The sequence below is a fragment of the Anomaloglossus baeobatrachus genome, chromosome 2 (assembly GCF_048569485.1).
Source record: "Anomaloglossus baeobatrachus isolate aAnoBae1 chromosome 2, aAnoBae1.hap1, whole genome shotgun sequence".
In the NCBI taxonomy this organism is placed as follows: Eukaryota; Metazoa; Chordata; class Amphibia; order Anura; family Aromobatidae; genus Anomaloglossus; species Anomaloglossus baeobatrachus.
In genome coordinates, this window is record NC_134354.1 from 443,601,475 (window position 1) to 443,617,332 (window position 15,858).

Below are 15,858 nucleotides of genomic sequence, written 5' to 3' on the forward strand. Positions count from 1 at the left end.
ATATATATATATATATATAACTCTAATACAAGTAAACATAAAGCATTTGTCCAAATTATAGAAATAACATATCCTTAGAGCATCTTTGTTAATGATGTATGCAGCACAAAAAACCTAAGGCTAAGGCTCCATGATAAAATCTCATTAATGTTGATGGCAGAAAAACTCAATATTTCCCTATGAGAAAAAAAAGTTTTGGGAACTTCCAACCATATAAAAATTCTCTGTACTTTTAGCCTGACTCAAAATATTTAGACTCTAGCTTTACCGCAGATAACCAAATATCATCATGAAGCCCTAGCCTTTCTACTTCAGGTTTCTCTGTGGGATATCACTTTGGACTAGAATTATATGCCTTATTGACTTGTCTTGCAGCCATCAGACTTCTTAGGCTTCTGTGACTTGTACATGGACTGTACTGTGCATATTAATACACTGTGCAGACTTATTAGGCAAATGAGTATTTGATCACATGATAATTTTTATACATGTTCTCCTACTCTAAGCTGTATAGGCTTGAGAGCCAACTACCAATTAAGTCAATCAGATGATGTGTATCTCTGTAATGAGGAGGGGTGTGGTGTAATGAAATCAACACCTTATAAAAGGGGTGCATACTTATTAGGCAACTTCCTTTCCTTTGGCAAAATGGGTCAGAAAAGAGATTTGATGGGCTCTGAAAAGTCCAAAAGTGTGAGATGTCTTGCAGAGGGATGCAGCAGTCTTGAAATTGCCAAACTTTTGAAGCGTGACCACCAAACAATCAAGCATTTCATGGCAAATTGCCAACAGGGTCGCAAGAAGCATGTTGGGTAAAAGAAAAGGCGCAAAACACCTGCCCATGAATTGAGGAAAATCAAGCATGAAACTGCCAAGATGCCATTTCCCACCAGTTTGGCCATATTTCAGAGCTGCAACATTACTGGAGTATCAAAAAGCACAAGGTGTGCCATACTCAGGGACATGGCCAAGGTAAGGAAGGCTGAAAAATGACCACCTTTGAACAAGAATCATAAGATAAAACGTCAAGACTGGGCCAAGAAATATCTTAAGAATGATTTTTCAAAGGTTTTATGGACTGATGAAATGAGAGTGACTCTTGATGGGCCAGATGGATGGACCAGAGGCTGATCAGTAAAGGGCAGAGAGCTCCAGTCCGACTCAGACGCCAGCAAGGTGGAGGTGGGATACTGGTATGGGCTGGTATCATCAAAGATGAACTTGTGGGACCTTTTCGGGATGAGGATGGAGTGAAGCTAAACTTCTAGACTCCCAGACCTACTGCCAGTTTCTAGAAGACAACTTCTTCAAGCAGTGGTACAGGAAGAAGTCGGTATCGTTAAAAATACCCATGATTTTCATGCAGGATCACATGCATCCAACTACTCCACAGTGTGGCTGGCCAGTGAAGGTCTAAAAGATGAAAAAATAATGACATGGCCCCCTTCTTCACCTGATTTGAACCCCATAGAGAACCTGTGGTCCCTCATAAAATGTAAGATCTACAGGGAGGGAAAAGAGTACACCTCTCGGAACAGTGTCTGGGAGGCTGTGGTGGCTGCTGCACGCAATGTTGATCGTAAACAGATCAAGCAACTGACAGAATCTATGGATGGTAGGCTGTTGAGTGTCATTATAAAGAAAGGTGGCTATATTGGTCACTAATGTTTGGGGGTTTTGTTTTTGCATGTCAGAAATGTTTATTTCAAAATTTTGTACAGTTATATTGGTTTACTTTGTGAAAATACACAAGTGAGATGGGAATATATTTGGTTTTTATTAAGTTGCCTAATAAGTCTGCACAGTAATAGTCACCTGCACAAACAGATATCCTCCTAAGATAGCCAAATCTAAAAAAAAACCCACTCCAACTTCCAAAAATATTAAGCTTTGATATTTACGAGTCTTTTGGGTTGATTGAGAACATAGTTGTTGATCAATAATAAAAAAAATCCGCTAAAATACAACTTGCGTAACAAGTCTGCACCCAGTATATATATATATATATATATATATATATATATATATACACATACAGTTGGAACCAGAAGTTTATATACACTATCTAATAAGACATATATGCATATTTCTCTCACTATCTGGCATGAAATCAGAATAAACCTTTCACCTTTTACGTCAAATAGGAACCAAAATTATTTATATTTGCCAAATGCCAGAATAATGAACAGAGAGAATGTTTTAAGGCATCTTTATTACTTTCTGCAAAGTCAAACGTATACATACACGCATCATGAGGAAGGTAGATTATGTGGCAATACTGAAGTAATATCTCAAGACATTAGCCAGGATCCTAAAGCTTGGGCAGAAATGGGTCTTCCAAATGGACAAAGACCTAACGTATTCTGCCAAGCTGATTACAAAGTGGCTTAAGAATATCAAAGTCAGTGTTTTGGAGTGTCCATCAAAAAGCCCTAATCTCAATCCTATCGAAAATTTATGGGCAAAGCTGAAAAGGCAGGTGCAAGCAAGGCGACCTACAAACATGGCTCAGTTACACCAGTTCTGTCAGGAGGAATGGGCTCAAATTCCTTCCAACTATTGTGAGAAGATTGTGGAAGGAGATCCATAATGTTTGACCCAAGTCATACAGTTTAAGGGTAATATTACCAAATACTAATGAAATGTATTTAAACTTTTGACTTTGCAGAAAGTAATAAAAATACCTAAAAACATTTTCTCTCTCATTATTTTGGTATTTGGTAAATATAAATAATTTTGGTTCTTAATTGACCTAAAACGGGAAAGGTTTATTCTGATTTCATGTCAGATAGTGAGAAAAACATGCATATGTGTTTTTTTTAGATAGTGTATGTAAATCTTTGGTTTCAACTGTATGTAAGCAGCATTGGCGACCAATTCACAACTGTGTACAGACCCAAAAGTGTATTTGTTCATTGTGGCTTCAAATCTGTATGGTGTTTTTTAATGTGAATTGTATATTTCATGGAAGAATTGCACATAATTGGTTCATTATACCTCTAAAAATCTGTTTAAACAACCATGTTACCAGATTGTCTTGTTCATGCATGTTTTTTTTGTTAAAATCTCGACTGAGAAGTCAACACTTGTTCTTAAAGCCAGTTAACACAAAAAAATAAATTACAATAAATAAGTAAATAAAGGAATGAATAAATAATTAAGTTAATAAGTGTCCTTCGAGGTTAAAAGTTCCCATTCAACTTCAATGGTTGTTATATATTTTGTATGAAATGTATTTTTAGTCATGGTACTGGCAGCAATTTTGAGAATACTTTTCTTAAATTAACATTAGAATTAAAGGTTGAAGATTTGTGCTGATGGAGAGTGGCGAAACTTGCATACAATAATTATGTTCTTAGGAAAGAAGAAACAATTACTATGCTGCCAGGGAAATGCATAATTTGATGAATAACTGCCAAAGGTTTAGCTAGAGGGGCTGGCAGGGTAATACCCCCTTGTGCCCCTAGAACATTGGCCATTGAATATTTAGATATAAGACACAGATGGAAATCTGAATCCTTAACCTGGGTGAAGTAAAGAATAGAAGTCAAGCTACATCACTGATGGCAGCATTTTCAAATACATTATTAGCTAAAATATTAATATATTTATACTGTCACTGTTTCTTTTTGCTGGTGAGTTAAGGTTGACTACTTTAATTAAACTCCCAATGCCAAATTCACTGTTCACAACTAAACCTTAACTATACAAAGTGAGCAGGACTAGATATTTCTAGCTTGTTGATTTATTTCTGATAAGTTGTTTTAATATATCCAGTTACCATCATTTAACCAGTCCAACTACTTTAAAGAAAGCCCATAAAATACGGTAGCTAAAAGCTTTCTTGTATGGACTCATGCTGTTAAACACATCATGTACATTCACAGGAAATCCTGGAATGACAAAGTTTGGAATAAAGCAGTTGCCAGCTATGCAGTAATGCGGGAGCAGGAGCATACGAAGCCTATATAAAATGACACCTAAATGCAAACATACTGTATAGTAGACAGGTATCACAATTCATAAACTGTCAGGGCTTACTTATGCTTCTTAAAAATAACAAAAAAGTGTGACCTGTCTATAATGTCCAAACATATTCCATGAGTGCGATGACAAAGCATATTTATATTTTTATAATAATATAAGTCCACTGTTATTAGAATACTGAAAAAACATATCCTTACTACAGACTATACAACTTTAGAAAGTACAGTCAAGTAATCAAGATTGAAGCTGTCATTCCGTTCACGTTGTGCCACCATTCTATACAGGGGTGAAGAGGCTGTGACTTCTGTGCTTCGCAGCATTAGAACACATGGAAAAACTCAAAATGTAGACAGAATGAAGAACACAATTTACATTTGTGTGATGTGTATGCATTATAAGAGCTTTCCTAGGACAGATTTACATTAATGTGATTTTGCAGATGCGAAATACAGTGAATAGTCATTATATATATATAAATATATATACATATATTATTCTATTTCACATTCCAACCCTGTGAATTTTCTTGGGCTAACACACAATCTACTTCAGGAAGCAAATGTGATTAGTAGACGATTGATTTGATGCACACAGGCTTAAAATCCAGCACTCTCCGAGCTGCTCCTGTAACTAGGGCTTCTACTATGGCTGGGAGAACGGCTCCGAGTCCGGCTACGGCTGTAGCTGCTATAGCTGTCATAGCTCCTACTTCGACTACGACTGTGAGAGTAGCTACTCAAAGAGCTGGAAGAAGGACTTGGTCTGTAGTATGGAATAGGACGCTTTCGGGCACTGCAAATAAAAACAATATATTAATCATATTACCAAGAACATGACATTGAGAATATTATGGAATATTCTAGTCTACTAAGACATCGATTAAGGTGCTAATACATTTCTTTGTTAAAACGTTATTTCACAAACTGGCATATTAGATTTGATCATTTACCTACAAAAAATAAAATTGGATCAATCAATTTGTTAAAAAGTACTGGATGTTGGAAATGGGGCAAATCCAAGCCAACAATAAAACCAGAAAAGTTAGGTGTCCATTACTTCAAGTCTAAAGCCCCACATACTCATGATCGTTCACCCCGCAGTCTCTTTGATACTGTGCTCTCTACGAGAGAGTTTCTGCCAGACATCTCAGGTGGCTTATCTTTTAGAGAAAAAAAGGACCAGCAGTCTAAAATCCAACATGCCAGGTCCTTTTCTCCCCTGACAATCATCTGTCATGGGCCCACATACACTGTCAGTTGTCACCATTGATACTTGTGGGTTCAGATAAGGTTAGACCAATGGGGGTCTTAAAAGTCTATTATGAGATAATATAAAGTAAAAAGGTAAAGATTAGAAATTAATATAACACCTTATGGCAATATCTTTACAGTAATTGCACTACTTACATACAGTGTAGTTATCTACTATCCTTTATAAAACCATAGATAACATTGCACCAAATGGCAATATACTTCTGGAACTAAAAATCAACAGTATCTCTAACTGTATTCTAATAAAAGCGAACATAATAGGAAGCTTTTTATATCCACTCTTCACATTTTACCAATTTGTGGATAAAACTACAATAAGCTAATAAGCTAAATTATGTCTTTGCTAAATATTTTTTCTACCAGTTGATTTAAATTGAAAATAAGCTCAATATTCTTATAGCTACAAAACAGCTACAGAGATGACACTTAGGCTTGATGTAATGTACATTTTGTAATGTGTTCTCAGTTGGCCCCACACAATCCACACCTTAGACAAACTCTGAAAATTCAGAAACGGGGTTAGTAAATAAGTGAACCTGAAGGCATGATTAATGGGTTAGTGTTGAGCAAAAATGAATTGCATTTCTTTCAGTCAACGCAAAATAGCCCTTAACAATATCCAAAATGAGCACATCTTGAGATATCATCAGCCTATATATTGTGCTGTAATGTTTATACATAAATGATTTATATACATGTATTACATTTCAATATAAAATAATGGTGCTCATTAGCTTATGTGTAACATAAAAAGGGAAAGGACAATGGACTATAAAATATCTATTAACAGTTCACTGGAATGTGTTATGGAATATACAACAGACTGACAGGTGGTGCAAAAAGGAGGCCACAAACGTGAAAGCTTTTTGCACATCTCTCAGAATTGCTTCCTTGACAAAGACTAGCAAAGCATGAATAAAAAGGATGCCATAAATGGCACCTTCTTATTACAGCACACTTTCAATGTGCACATTGTGACACATTCACATGCATTCTTTTAACAGACTCTACACACTTCAAGTGCTGAAATATTAATAAACTAAAAGCCAATATCCACAACATATTTAAAACTCCTTAAGTGTTTAGACAATAATGCAGTGCCTATAGGAATTCCCATAATGGTTAGGCATGCAACTGGGATTCTCTGTACTGGTAGCTTGATATTCATGAATGAAATGCAATCGGTTTTTGCCCAAAAAGAGTGTCCACAACCAATAAAAGTTGCGTAGCATATTTAAGCACGTGTTAAAAGAACAAAGCTGAAATGATAAGATCCCTATGTAGGACAGATTGCATGAAGACAAAGACATCCTGTAAGCCGTTAGTATATTTTAAAGAGTGCTCAACTTCATCCAGAAAGGTTGGAGTGACAAGATTACCCTAGTAATTAAGTATACTTGCTGTACTGGACCTCACTGGCAGCAGGTCATCACAAGGAACCTTAACTTGGGATGGAACAGCATCAATTTACATGGTAAAAATCATTTTCCTTGTACTTTCTCAATCCTGGCTGGTAAAAAAAAATCATTTTTATTCAAACAATTATCTTTTATATATCTAATGTATCTAAAATGAATATGCACTTTTATAAACTGTCTTGAGTTACAAAATCTACTCTTCTGAGTATACATAAACAGTCTTGTGTGTCTGCATGGTTACAGACCAAGTGTGGGCAATTTATTTTCAAAGGGGCCACATGAGAGACCATGACTTGTGGCATGCCAAACCAACATGGGTAACCCAATTTTTATTATTTTTTCCCTACACATCCTGTTACACACAGTATGATGCCCCCACAGCTCCTTCACTCATTATGATGGCTCCACTTCTCCCACACAGTATGATTTCTCTGCATAGTATGATGCCCCCACAGTCCATCGCACAGAGTATGGTAGACCCATTGTCACTCACAACACAGTACAATGTCCCACAATACCCAACCCCTCCACAAGTACTGACTGAAAAAAAGGTAAAAACTACTGACCTTGCATTGTTGCCCAGATGCGCTTCTCAGATTCACAGTGGTCTTTTCACTTTGTAGACTTAAGGTTGCTTTACACGCTACGAGATCACTACAGCGATCTTGTTGGGGTCATGGAATTTGTGACGCACATGCGGCCGCTTTAGCGATGTCGTTGTGTGTGACACCTATGAGTGATTTTGAATCGTCGCAAAAATGTTCAAAATCTCTCATCGGTGACATGCCCCCCTCTTCCCAAATATCGCTGCTGCTGCAGTAACGATGTTGTTTGTCTTTCCTGCGGCAGCACACATCACTATGTGTGACGCCGCTGGAACGACAAACATCTCCTTACCTGCGTCCACCGGAAAAGGAGGAAGGAAGGAGGTGGGCGGCATGTTCCGGCCGCTCATCTCCTCCCCTCCTTTTCTATTGGGCGGCGGTTCAGTGACACTGCTGTGACGTCGCTGTGATGCTGAACGAACCGCCCCCTTAGAAAGGAGGCGGTTCAGCGGTCACAGTGATGTCGCTGCACAGGTATGTGCGTGTGACGCTGCCGTAGCGATAATGTTCGCTACGGCAGCGATCACCACATATCGTTACAACGACGGGGGTGGGTGCTATCGCGCTCGACATCGCTAGCAATTGCTAGTGATGTCGCAGCGTGTAAAGCAGACTGTAGACTTTGTGCAGCTATCGCAACCTAGTGATATTATTGGGCTTGCTGTGCTGAGACTCACATGCAGAAGCTGAATGGTGGAAGAGGGAGCTAATGGCTCCCTGCTTCACCATTGTATGCAACTGTATCTGCATATTGACGGTGCAGATACAGTTGTAATCATAATGCCAGGCAGGTGGCAGCCACATGTTTTGGTACGCCAATGTTTCCAGCTCTGTGGCCGAAAAGGGACATACAAAGGCAGGATGTGGCCCAAAGACCGCAGTTTGCACTTGTTGGTTACAGATCAGAAGCAAATTCTGCAGTGATGTTACTTGCCTTTCTTCTGCTTCTTTATTTTCTAACTTTCAGTCAGTAGAAAACTGGACACAAAGAGTGAAGTTGCACAATGCTGCAACATTTCACTTCATGGCATTTGTATTCAGTCTGTTATCATGGAGACAAATAGGTCTGTATTAATTTTCAAAAATGCACATAGTCTTTTTCGAGGTTCAGAATATTGATGGCTAATCCTTGTGTTCTATTTACCTGTATACTGTCCAAATAGAAGCAGCTGTAGTGACCATTCCATTAATTTTCTGAAGCTAAAAACCTCTTTAAGAACCTTTTCTCTACACAATAGCACTTGTATTGTAACTAATAATGGAATTGTTATTAAAGGGTTTTTCTACCTTTGGGGGGGCAATTTGGCTTCATTAAAAATTTAGCACTGTATAGCTTTTACAGGCACGTTGTTTCTCTGCACATTCAACTTTAATGTGGTCTATAGTCATAAAACAGCTTTGAGGAGCTCAGGAAATGATGGATAAAGGAGCTACAAACTCTGGTTGTCAAGGCCAAGTGATTCACAGTTACAACGATTCAAAGTTAACTCATTTAGCAGCTAACAATAGACAGAGCAACACAGAGGCGATAGAAGACAAACTTCAACATTTTTAAAGAAAGGTCAAACGTGTCCATTCTTTGCTCATATTTTATTCCCTCTGCTTACGAGTATTCCTTTTTTGTTTTCTTATATCCACCATACTGTTAAAGAGGTATGTGGCTTTTTATTTAATGCTAATTTGTGTGTTCTTTCACAATGGGGTGTGAATGACAAGATGTTCTGATGGCATCTCCATAATAACAGGTGAGTACTGTCCACTTGTAAAGACTAGTGATGGGCGAACCCCCCTGATGTTCGGGATCGGGAGCCTCGCTAAAACTTTTTGTAAAGTTCCAGTTTGGGGCCGAAGATAATGCAAACTTGCGTCTGAACTGAAGCTTTACAGTTATGGGATGGGGAGAGGGGGGGCTGTAAAATAAAGAGTATAGTTAACTAGTCAGCTTATACAATATTGCTAGGCCCAATATGTTTTAAAACTACTGTTTATTATACAGGACATATTTCACTTTACTGAGGTTTTTACTGTACATTGATGAAATAAGGCTGTTGCTAAATTGGACTGTTGGGCACTATTTTTCTGATTATCAGATTCTGCTATTGTACTTCAATCCAGTGAATCCTGACGTCACCGCGACCTTGGCCAAAAAAAGCCGAAGACCGCAGAGTGACGAGAAGTGCAGTGAATACTACCGGAAGTTAATGATTGGACACGGAAGCAGAAGTGTCCGGGAGACAGAGGATGAGCGGGTCTGCAAGACGCAGGGACGGTAAGTAAAATCATAATGTTTATTAATAATGCGCTTTTTTTTACAGCCCCTGGACTCAAACTGGACCCGAACTGTAACAGAGGTTTCCCTGGAAAACCCGTGTTCGGGACCATGTGCATGCAGACTCCGAACTTTACAGTTTGGGTTCACCCATCACTAGTAAAGACCATAAAAAGACCCATAACTCTGGAATAGCACAATAGATTTAAAGAAAGAGAATAATGGATTACTCCAGGGACAATTGGGAATAAAATAAGAGCAAACACTGACCACGTTTGAGCTGGTTATAGAGAAAAATAAATGTAATTTCCTCTGTGCAGATATTTATGGAAGTTGGGGTGCACTTTAGGGTCCAAGGCCATACGTTTCAATAAGTAAACAAGGCACTCCCGGAAACTACTGCACCGTGTATTTTATTCAATGTGCATAAAAGAAAAACGTTTTCAGTCCTACATGGACCTTCCTCAGTCGCACATTAGCAGAGTAGGATGTCAGCGTGGGATGACAAGCGCGGTATCCACCGCCGCATGGGGCCGCCAAGGTTTGAGCTGGTGACTAGGGCTGAGCGGACCTGGACTGTAAAAGTTGCACAGGTGTTTGATGCGGATCAAACTCACTTGAGAAAATAAAAAATATAAAGGAAAAATAAAGAAAATAAGAATGAAGCAAGAGCTTCATACTTGCCTAGGCTCCAGTCCAGCTGTGCGCTGCTCCTGCTGCCTCTCTATGCCACTCATTTCATATGCATGGCTTTCCCCGCCAACCAGTCAGTCTGGCATCTGTGATTGGTGCAGTCAGACGCACCCCCAGCTTTGTGACTGCTTCTGACTGCTTCTGCTCACAGACGCTGTCTGGGGTCATCGCCGACGTAGCTCAGCCTGGGCCTCCCGGGTACATGATTCATGCACTGGGAGGCCCAGGCTGAGCAGAGGAGGAAACATTGCGGGCGCAGCTCATCATGGGCTGTCTGCTTCATGAAGCAGGCCGCTCAGGATGAACATAGGAGTACACATACAGGGCACAGCTCATCCTAAATGGCCTGCTTCATGAAGCAGGACACTCAGGCTGAGCAGAGCAGGACACATCGCGGGCTGCATTTTGAACACGCCCCCATCACGTGACAAATTACGTCATACCTAGAAGGAGCCCATACATTCTAGCATCTACCTTTACTTTTAGTGCACAATCTAGACCCACTCCGCTCCGGAAGCAACTTGCCGCCATGACAGGGAGCATGGGTGAGTACACCACGTGCGCTCCTATCCCCCTATCCCTTCCACCAAAATTTTTAATCCCCAGATTCTGGTTCCCATAGACTTATATGGGTACCAGATTCCGGACCGGATCCGGATTTTTTGTGTGTCAGCTCAGATCTACTGGTGAACTGTCCTCTCTAAGAATTCAATATGTTGCAATTTTAGTACCCTTCTCATGCACAGTGCACATCCATCCTCCGCATGCACAGTGCACATCCACCATAAAGAGTGTGGAATGTGCAGCGCCGCGGTACATTCATTAGCATGTTATTACGCCCACAGGGGCATGCAAACATGCTATGTGGGCCGACTAGCCAAGGGAGCTAATGCCCTTGCGATTAGTCGCTGGCCTCATTAGCATATAATAAACGATATTCAATAAATAATATTTTTTCTAAAGATCTCTTATTCTATGCTAGTGCATACAGGGACGGCTAGGCAGGGATTAGCAATATGCACCCAGAATTGTTCATGGTTCTGAGTGCATATTGCACCTGACAGGCTTACTTTAATAACATTGGCCGGCTCTTTGATTATTGGATCTAATTTGTTCTTAGTTTTATATGGTTTCTATTGACTTAAATAGTACCTGTATACAGCTGTTCCGTTTTCATTTTTTCATGACCTTCTTCAAGAGCCATAACTTCTTGTTTTTTCCGATAGCTTACCCTTCAAGGGCTTGTTTTTTGCGGAACAAGTTTTACTAATGACCTAAACCATTAATTTTACCATATAGTTTACTGGAAAATGTGAAAAAAATTGCAAGTGCGGTGATTCCAAAAATAAAATGTTTGTGTTTCCCCCCCAAAAAATGGCGCTTTTTGTCACCATTTTCCGAGAACCGTAACGTTCTCATTTTTTTGGTATCTGGGGTTGTGTTCCGGCTTATTTTTGAGCCTTCAGCTAACATTTGTACAAATATCATTCTTGGGTAGATGCAATATTTTGATTGCAATGTTGCCGCAATCAAAAAAAATTTAATTCTGGTGTTTTGGTTTTTTTTCTCATTATGCCCCTTGAGTTTAGATTTTTATAGATTGGGCATTTCTGAATGCAGAAATACCAAATATGTACAGTATATTTTTTTTATTTTCAATCGGGCAAAAGGGGGGGTGATTTGAACTATTGTGTTTTTTTTATTTTTTTCATATTTTTAAAAACATTTTTCATTTTTTATTGTATTGACTAATCTCCTTAGGGGACTTGAAGCTGCAGTATTCAGAATGCTTGTGCTATACAGAGCAGGGAATCAGCGCTGCTCTGTACAGCAGAAATGCTGAATTGCTGGGAATGCTGGCTTGCCAGTGAAAGGGGTCATCAGCTGAATCCTCGCTGTCATGACAACCCATCGGCGCCCCGCGAGCACGTCAAGGGGCCGCCAATTGAAGCGGGGAATGGTACGCTCCCTGCCCATGCATTAAATTCTGCTGACAGAGATTGACAGTGGGATTTAACTAGTTAACAGCTGCGGGCGTATCTGTGATCAGCCTGTCGCTGTAAAAGGTAGATGATAGCTGATCAGTTCAGCCAACATGTGTAAGTAATTTGTAGGATCACGTCAAAGAGAGGGCACGACCTATGATGTACAAGTGCGTCATAGGTCATGAAGGAGTTAACTATACCTAGTATATACTAAAACTATGGTATCTGACCCTGTGTAAATAAACATGTATGTCTTATTTTCCTAAATCATCTCTAACATTTACCTTGTAATTCTTCTTGGCTCCATGAAGCTTGGGGAGTCCCTCCTTCTCTTTCGAATAGGTGAGTAACTTCTAGACCGTCTTCTAGGTCTTGTTGCTTCTGTGTCATTATGTCTTGCTCGAGTTTCATTGTCTTTATCCCTGAGAAAATTAAAAGGAGGCAATCAGCAGACAATAACCAATTGTTTAAATCAACTTATTGCTCTACATATATTTAAAAAATAATATTTTATTTTCATATTACGGTTTCTATTAAGAAAACACAATTAATAATCTTGAAATTTCTATACTGGCAACTGGGGCTGTTTTAGACTCAGTTCTGTTCCTTTTAGAAAACGTTTACAGCAGGGCTTAATATTAACAAAGGTAAGATTATAATTACTGGTCACACACTATACACTGGTGAGAACAAAGGATCCACCAATCCAAACAGGTAATTTAATAGCTGACCTTGCTCCTCCTCCCTATTAACCTCTTTACCACCCGGTGATTTTACATTTTTAATTTTTTCCTTCATTTCTTCCAAGAGCCATAACATAACATGAGGGATTGTGTTTTTAGAAACGAGTTGTTCTTTTGAATGACACCATTCATTCTGCCACATATTGTAGCAGTGCAGTGAAATTGCAAAAAAAAGTGCCTGATTGTTTTTTGTTTTTTTTATTCACCATGATCACTATATAGTAAAACTGACCTGGCAATATGATTCTCCAGGTCAGTTTGAGTTCATAGATACAAAACATGTATAGTTTTATTTAAGTGGTGAAAAACATTTCCAAAATTTATCAGAAAAAAATAGCATTTTTTTTGTCCCCATTTCCCAAGACCTGTAGCATTTTCATTTTTGGGGATCCAAGGCGGTATTTTTTTTTGCATCCTAATCTGACGTTTTAATGATATCATTTTCAGGTAGATGCAATGTTTTGATTGCCTCTTATTTCTTTTTTTGCAATGTTGCGGCAACCAAATAAACCTTAATTCTAGAGTTTTCATTTTTTTTCTCGTTACACCCCTTAGGGGTCATATCAATTGATTTTAGATTTTTAGTGGTTGGGCATTTCTGAATGCGACAATACCAAATATGTGGGGTTTTTTTTAAATTGTTTCATTTTTAATGGGGCAAACGGGGAGTGATTTGAACTTTTGTTTTTCTACACTTTTTTTTACACTTTTTATTGTTTTTACTAGCACTCTTAGGGGACTTGAAGCTGATATACTCCTATCGTTTCTGATAATTCAGTGACCTGCCTCCGTGAATCAGTGATTTCCACTGCTGCTGCCATGGTCGGCATGTGTGAAGGGTGATTCTGCGGCTGGTATGGAATAAAATTGTTCCAGGAGCGGCGAGTGCACAGATCGAGATTTCAGCTCAATGACCTCTTCATTAAGCAGAAATCTTAATTTGCGCATGCACTGCTCTGGAGCCATTTCACTGGAGACTGTTCACAGTGCGATTCTACAGACTGTCTTCAATAAAATAACATTGGGGTGGAGCATGTGTGGATAGAGATGTTGGCTTAATAAAGAGGTCATTCAGCTGGTATCTGATCAGCGCATGTGCCGCCTCCGATGCCAGTTTATTAAAGACCTTTAGGCTATGTGTCCACATTGCTTTTTACCTGCTTTTTACCTGCTTTTTTGCTGCTTTTTCAACTGCAGCGTTTAATGCCGAAATGGAAGTGTTCTGCTTTTTAAGCAAAGTCTATGGGAATTTGGGTTTCCTGTGCCCACTATGCAGTTCAAACTGCAGCCTTTTTGTGGCAGAAATTTGGACAAAAACTCAGCTTTGCAGTGCAAAACCCAAATGGCAAAAACAATTGACATGTCAATTGTTTTTGCCATTTGCGTTTTGAACTGCAAAGCAGAGTTTTTGCCCAAATTTCTGCCAGAAAAAGGCTGCAGTTTGAACTGCATAGTGGGCACAGGAAACCCAAATTCCCATAGACTTTGCTTGAAAAGCAGAACACATCCATTTCGGCATTAAACGCTGCAGTTGAAAAAGCAGCAAAAAAGCAGGTAAAAAGCAGGTAAAAAGCAACGTGGACACATAGCCTTAGACCGACCACAGAATAAAAGTGCGCATGTGCTGCCCACCGCAATGATTGCAGAAGGGGGATCGAATTTCAAAAAGGAGGCAGGTTATTGAATAATCAGTGACTAGTGTTGAGCGGATCCGGATCGGCAAAATCCGGATCCGCACGGTTTGAGTACCCGATCCGACTCTGACCCGGACGCGGGATTCTGGGTGCACGATCCAGATCCCGTTTTTTTTTTCTTTTTTCTCTCTCTCTCTCTCTCCTCCCCATTGATATATATAGGGCCGAACTCTGGATCGGATCCGGACTTCTTTCTCAACCCGCCGGGTAGCTGCCGGACCCGGATTTTTCACTATCCGCTCAACTCTATCAGTGACCTAAACAAAGGAGGAGAACAAACGAGTATTTGTGCAAATGATAGAGATTTTTTATTAATGAAAAAACACACACATTACAGCAAGAATAATCAAGTTAAAAACAACTACCAATAGATCAAGGGGAGCATAGAGTGTATAGAGATGTAAGCATCAGTAGCCAATAGCCGTGGGAGAGATGGCGATTATGCGGTAATCTGTCCAGGAAAGATTAGTAGACACAATAAAGTAGTGGCACTCAATATTCATAATCCCAAATAGCCGTGGGAGAGGTGAAAAAATGCACACTATAATCAATCAGGTAATGTCTAGACATAAAACGGCAAAATCAGTCAAAGGTAGCCATGGGAGAGAGGAGGGCGCTTAATATGTTAAATTATGATGAATAGATAAAGCCCAGAGACACCATCATCTCTATCCCAAATAGCCGTGGGAGAGGTGGAGTGGATATACAATAAATTATTATATATTACACTAGGCACCTTGGGATAGTCGCACACCGTCAGCACCCCGCCCACAAATATGATGACTAAGTATATCAAAAGGGAGACCGCAGCTGACCTAAGTGTGTATGGAGATCTCTCTCACTCATTCAAAGGCGGTGTCCCTATAAGTTGTGAATACAATTAGAAGCACCATAAGGAGGCGAGGTTGCCGAGGGGGTTCAGTGACAACCAGAGTGAATAGAGTATAGATGATATAGCACGTATAGCACCCACAATGGGGTGCAATGCAATATGATTATACAAATTGGCCTGAATGTAAATCAAGATGGCAGAGGGTACCTGAGTAACACATATATTGTAGAAATAAAGTGCAAGTGCATGGAACCAAAACACAATATCACAATGACATCAAGACATAGAAAAAAGGAGTAATATCCACAAGTAAATACGGCTGGATGGCGCAGGCTACTGGGGCTAGAAAGTAGTTAACACA

At 39.5% G+C, this 15,858-nt stretch overlaps 1 protein-coding gene across 4 annotated transcripts in view; it reads right to left on the reverse strand.

Annotated features, from left to right (window-relative positions):
• Positions 1–2,830: 2,830 nt before the first annotated feature.
• Positions 2,831–15,858, reverse strand: part of SRRM3 (serine/arginine repetitive matrix 3) — an 800,697-nt gene continuing 787,669 nt past the window's right edge. For all 4 annotated transcript variants that reach the window (XM_075336281.1, XM_075336283.1, XM_075336280.1 and 1 more), the window contains 2 exons: positions 12,513–12,650; positions 2,831–4,779 (listed from right to left, as the gene is read on the reverse strand). In XM_075336281.1, the coding sequence (XP_075192396.1) occupies positions 4,584–4,779; positions 12,513–12,650 (334 nt within the window). In that variant the 3' untranslated portion in view covers positions 2,831–4,583. The remainder of the gene's footprint in view (positions 4,780–12,512; positions 12,651–15,858) is intronic.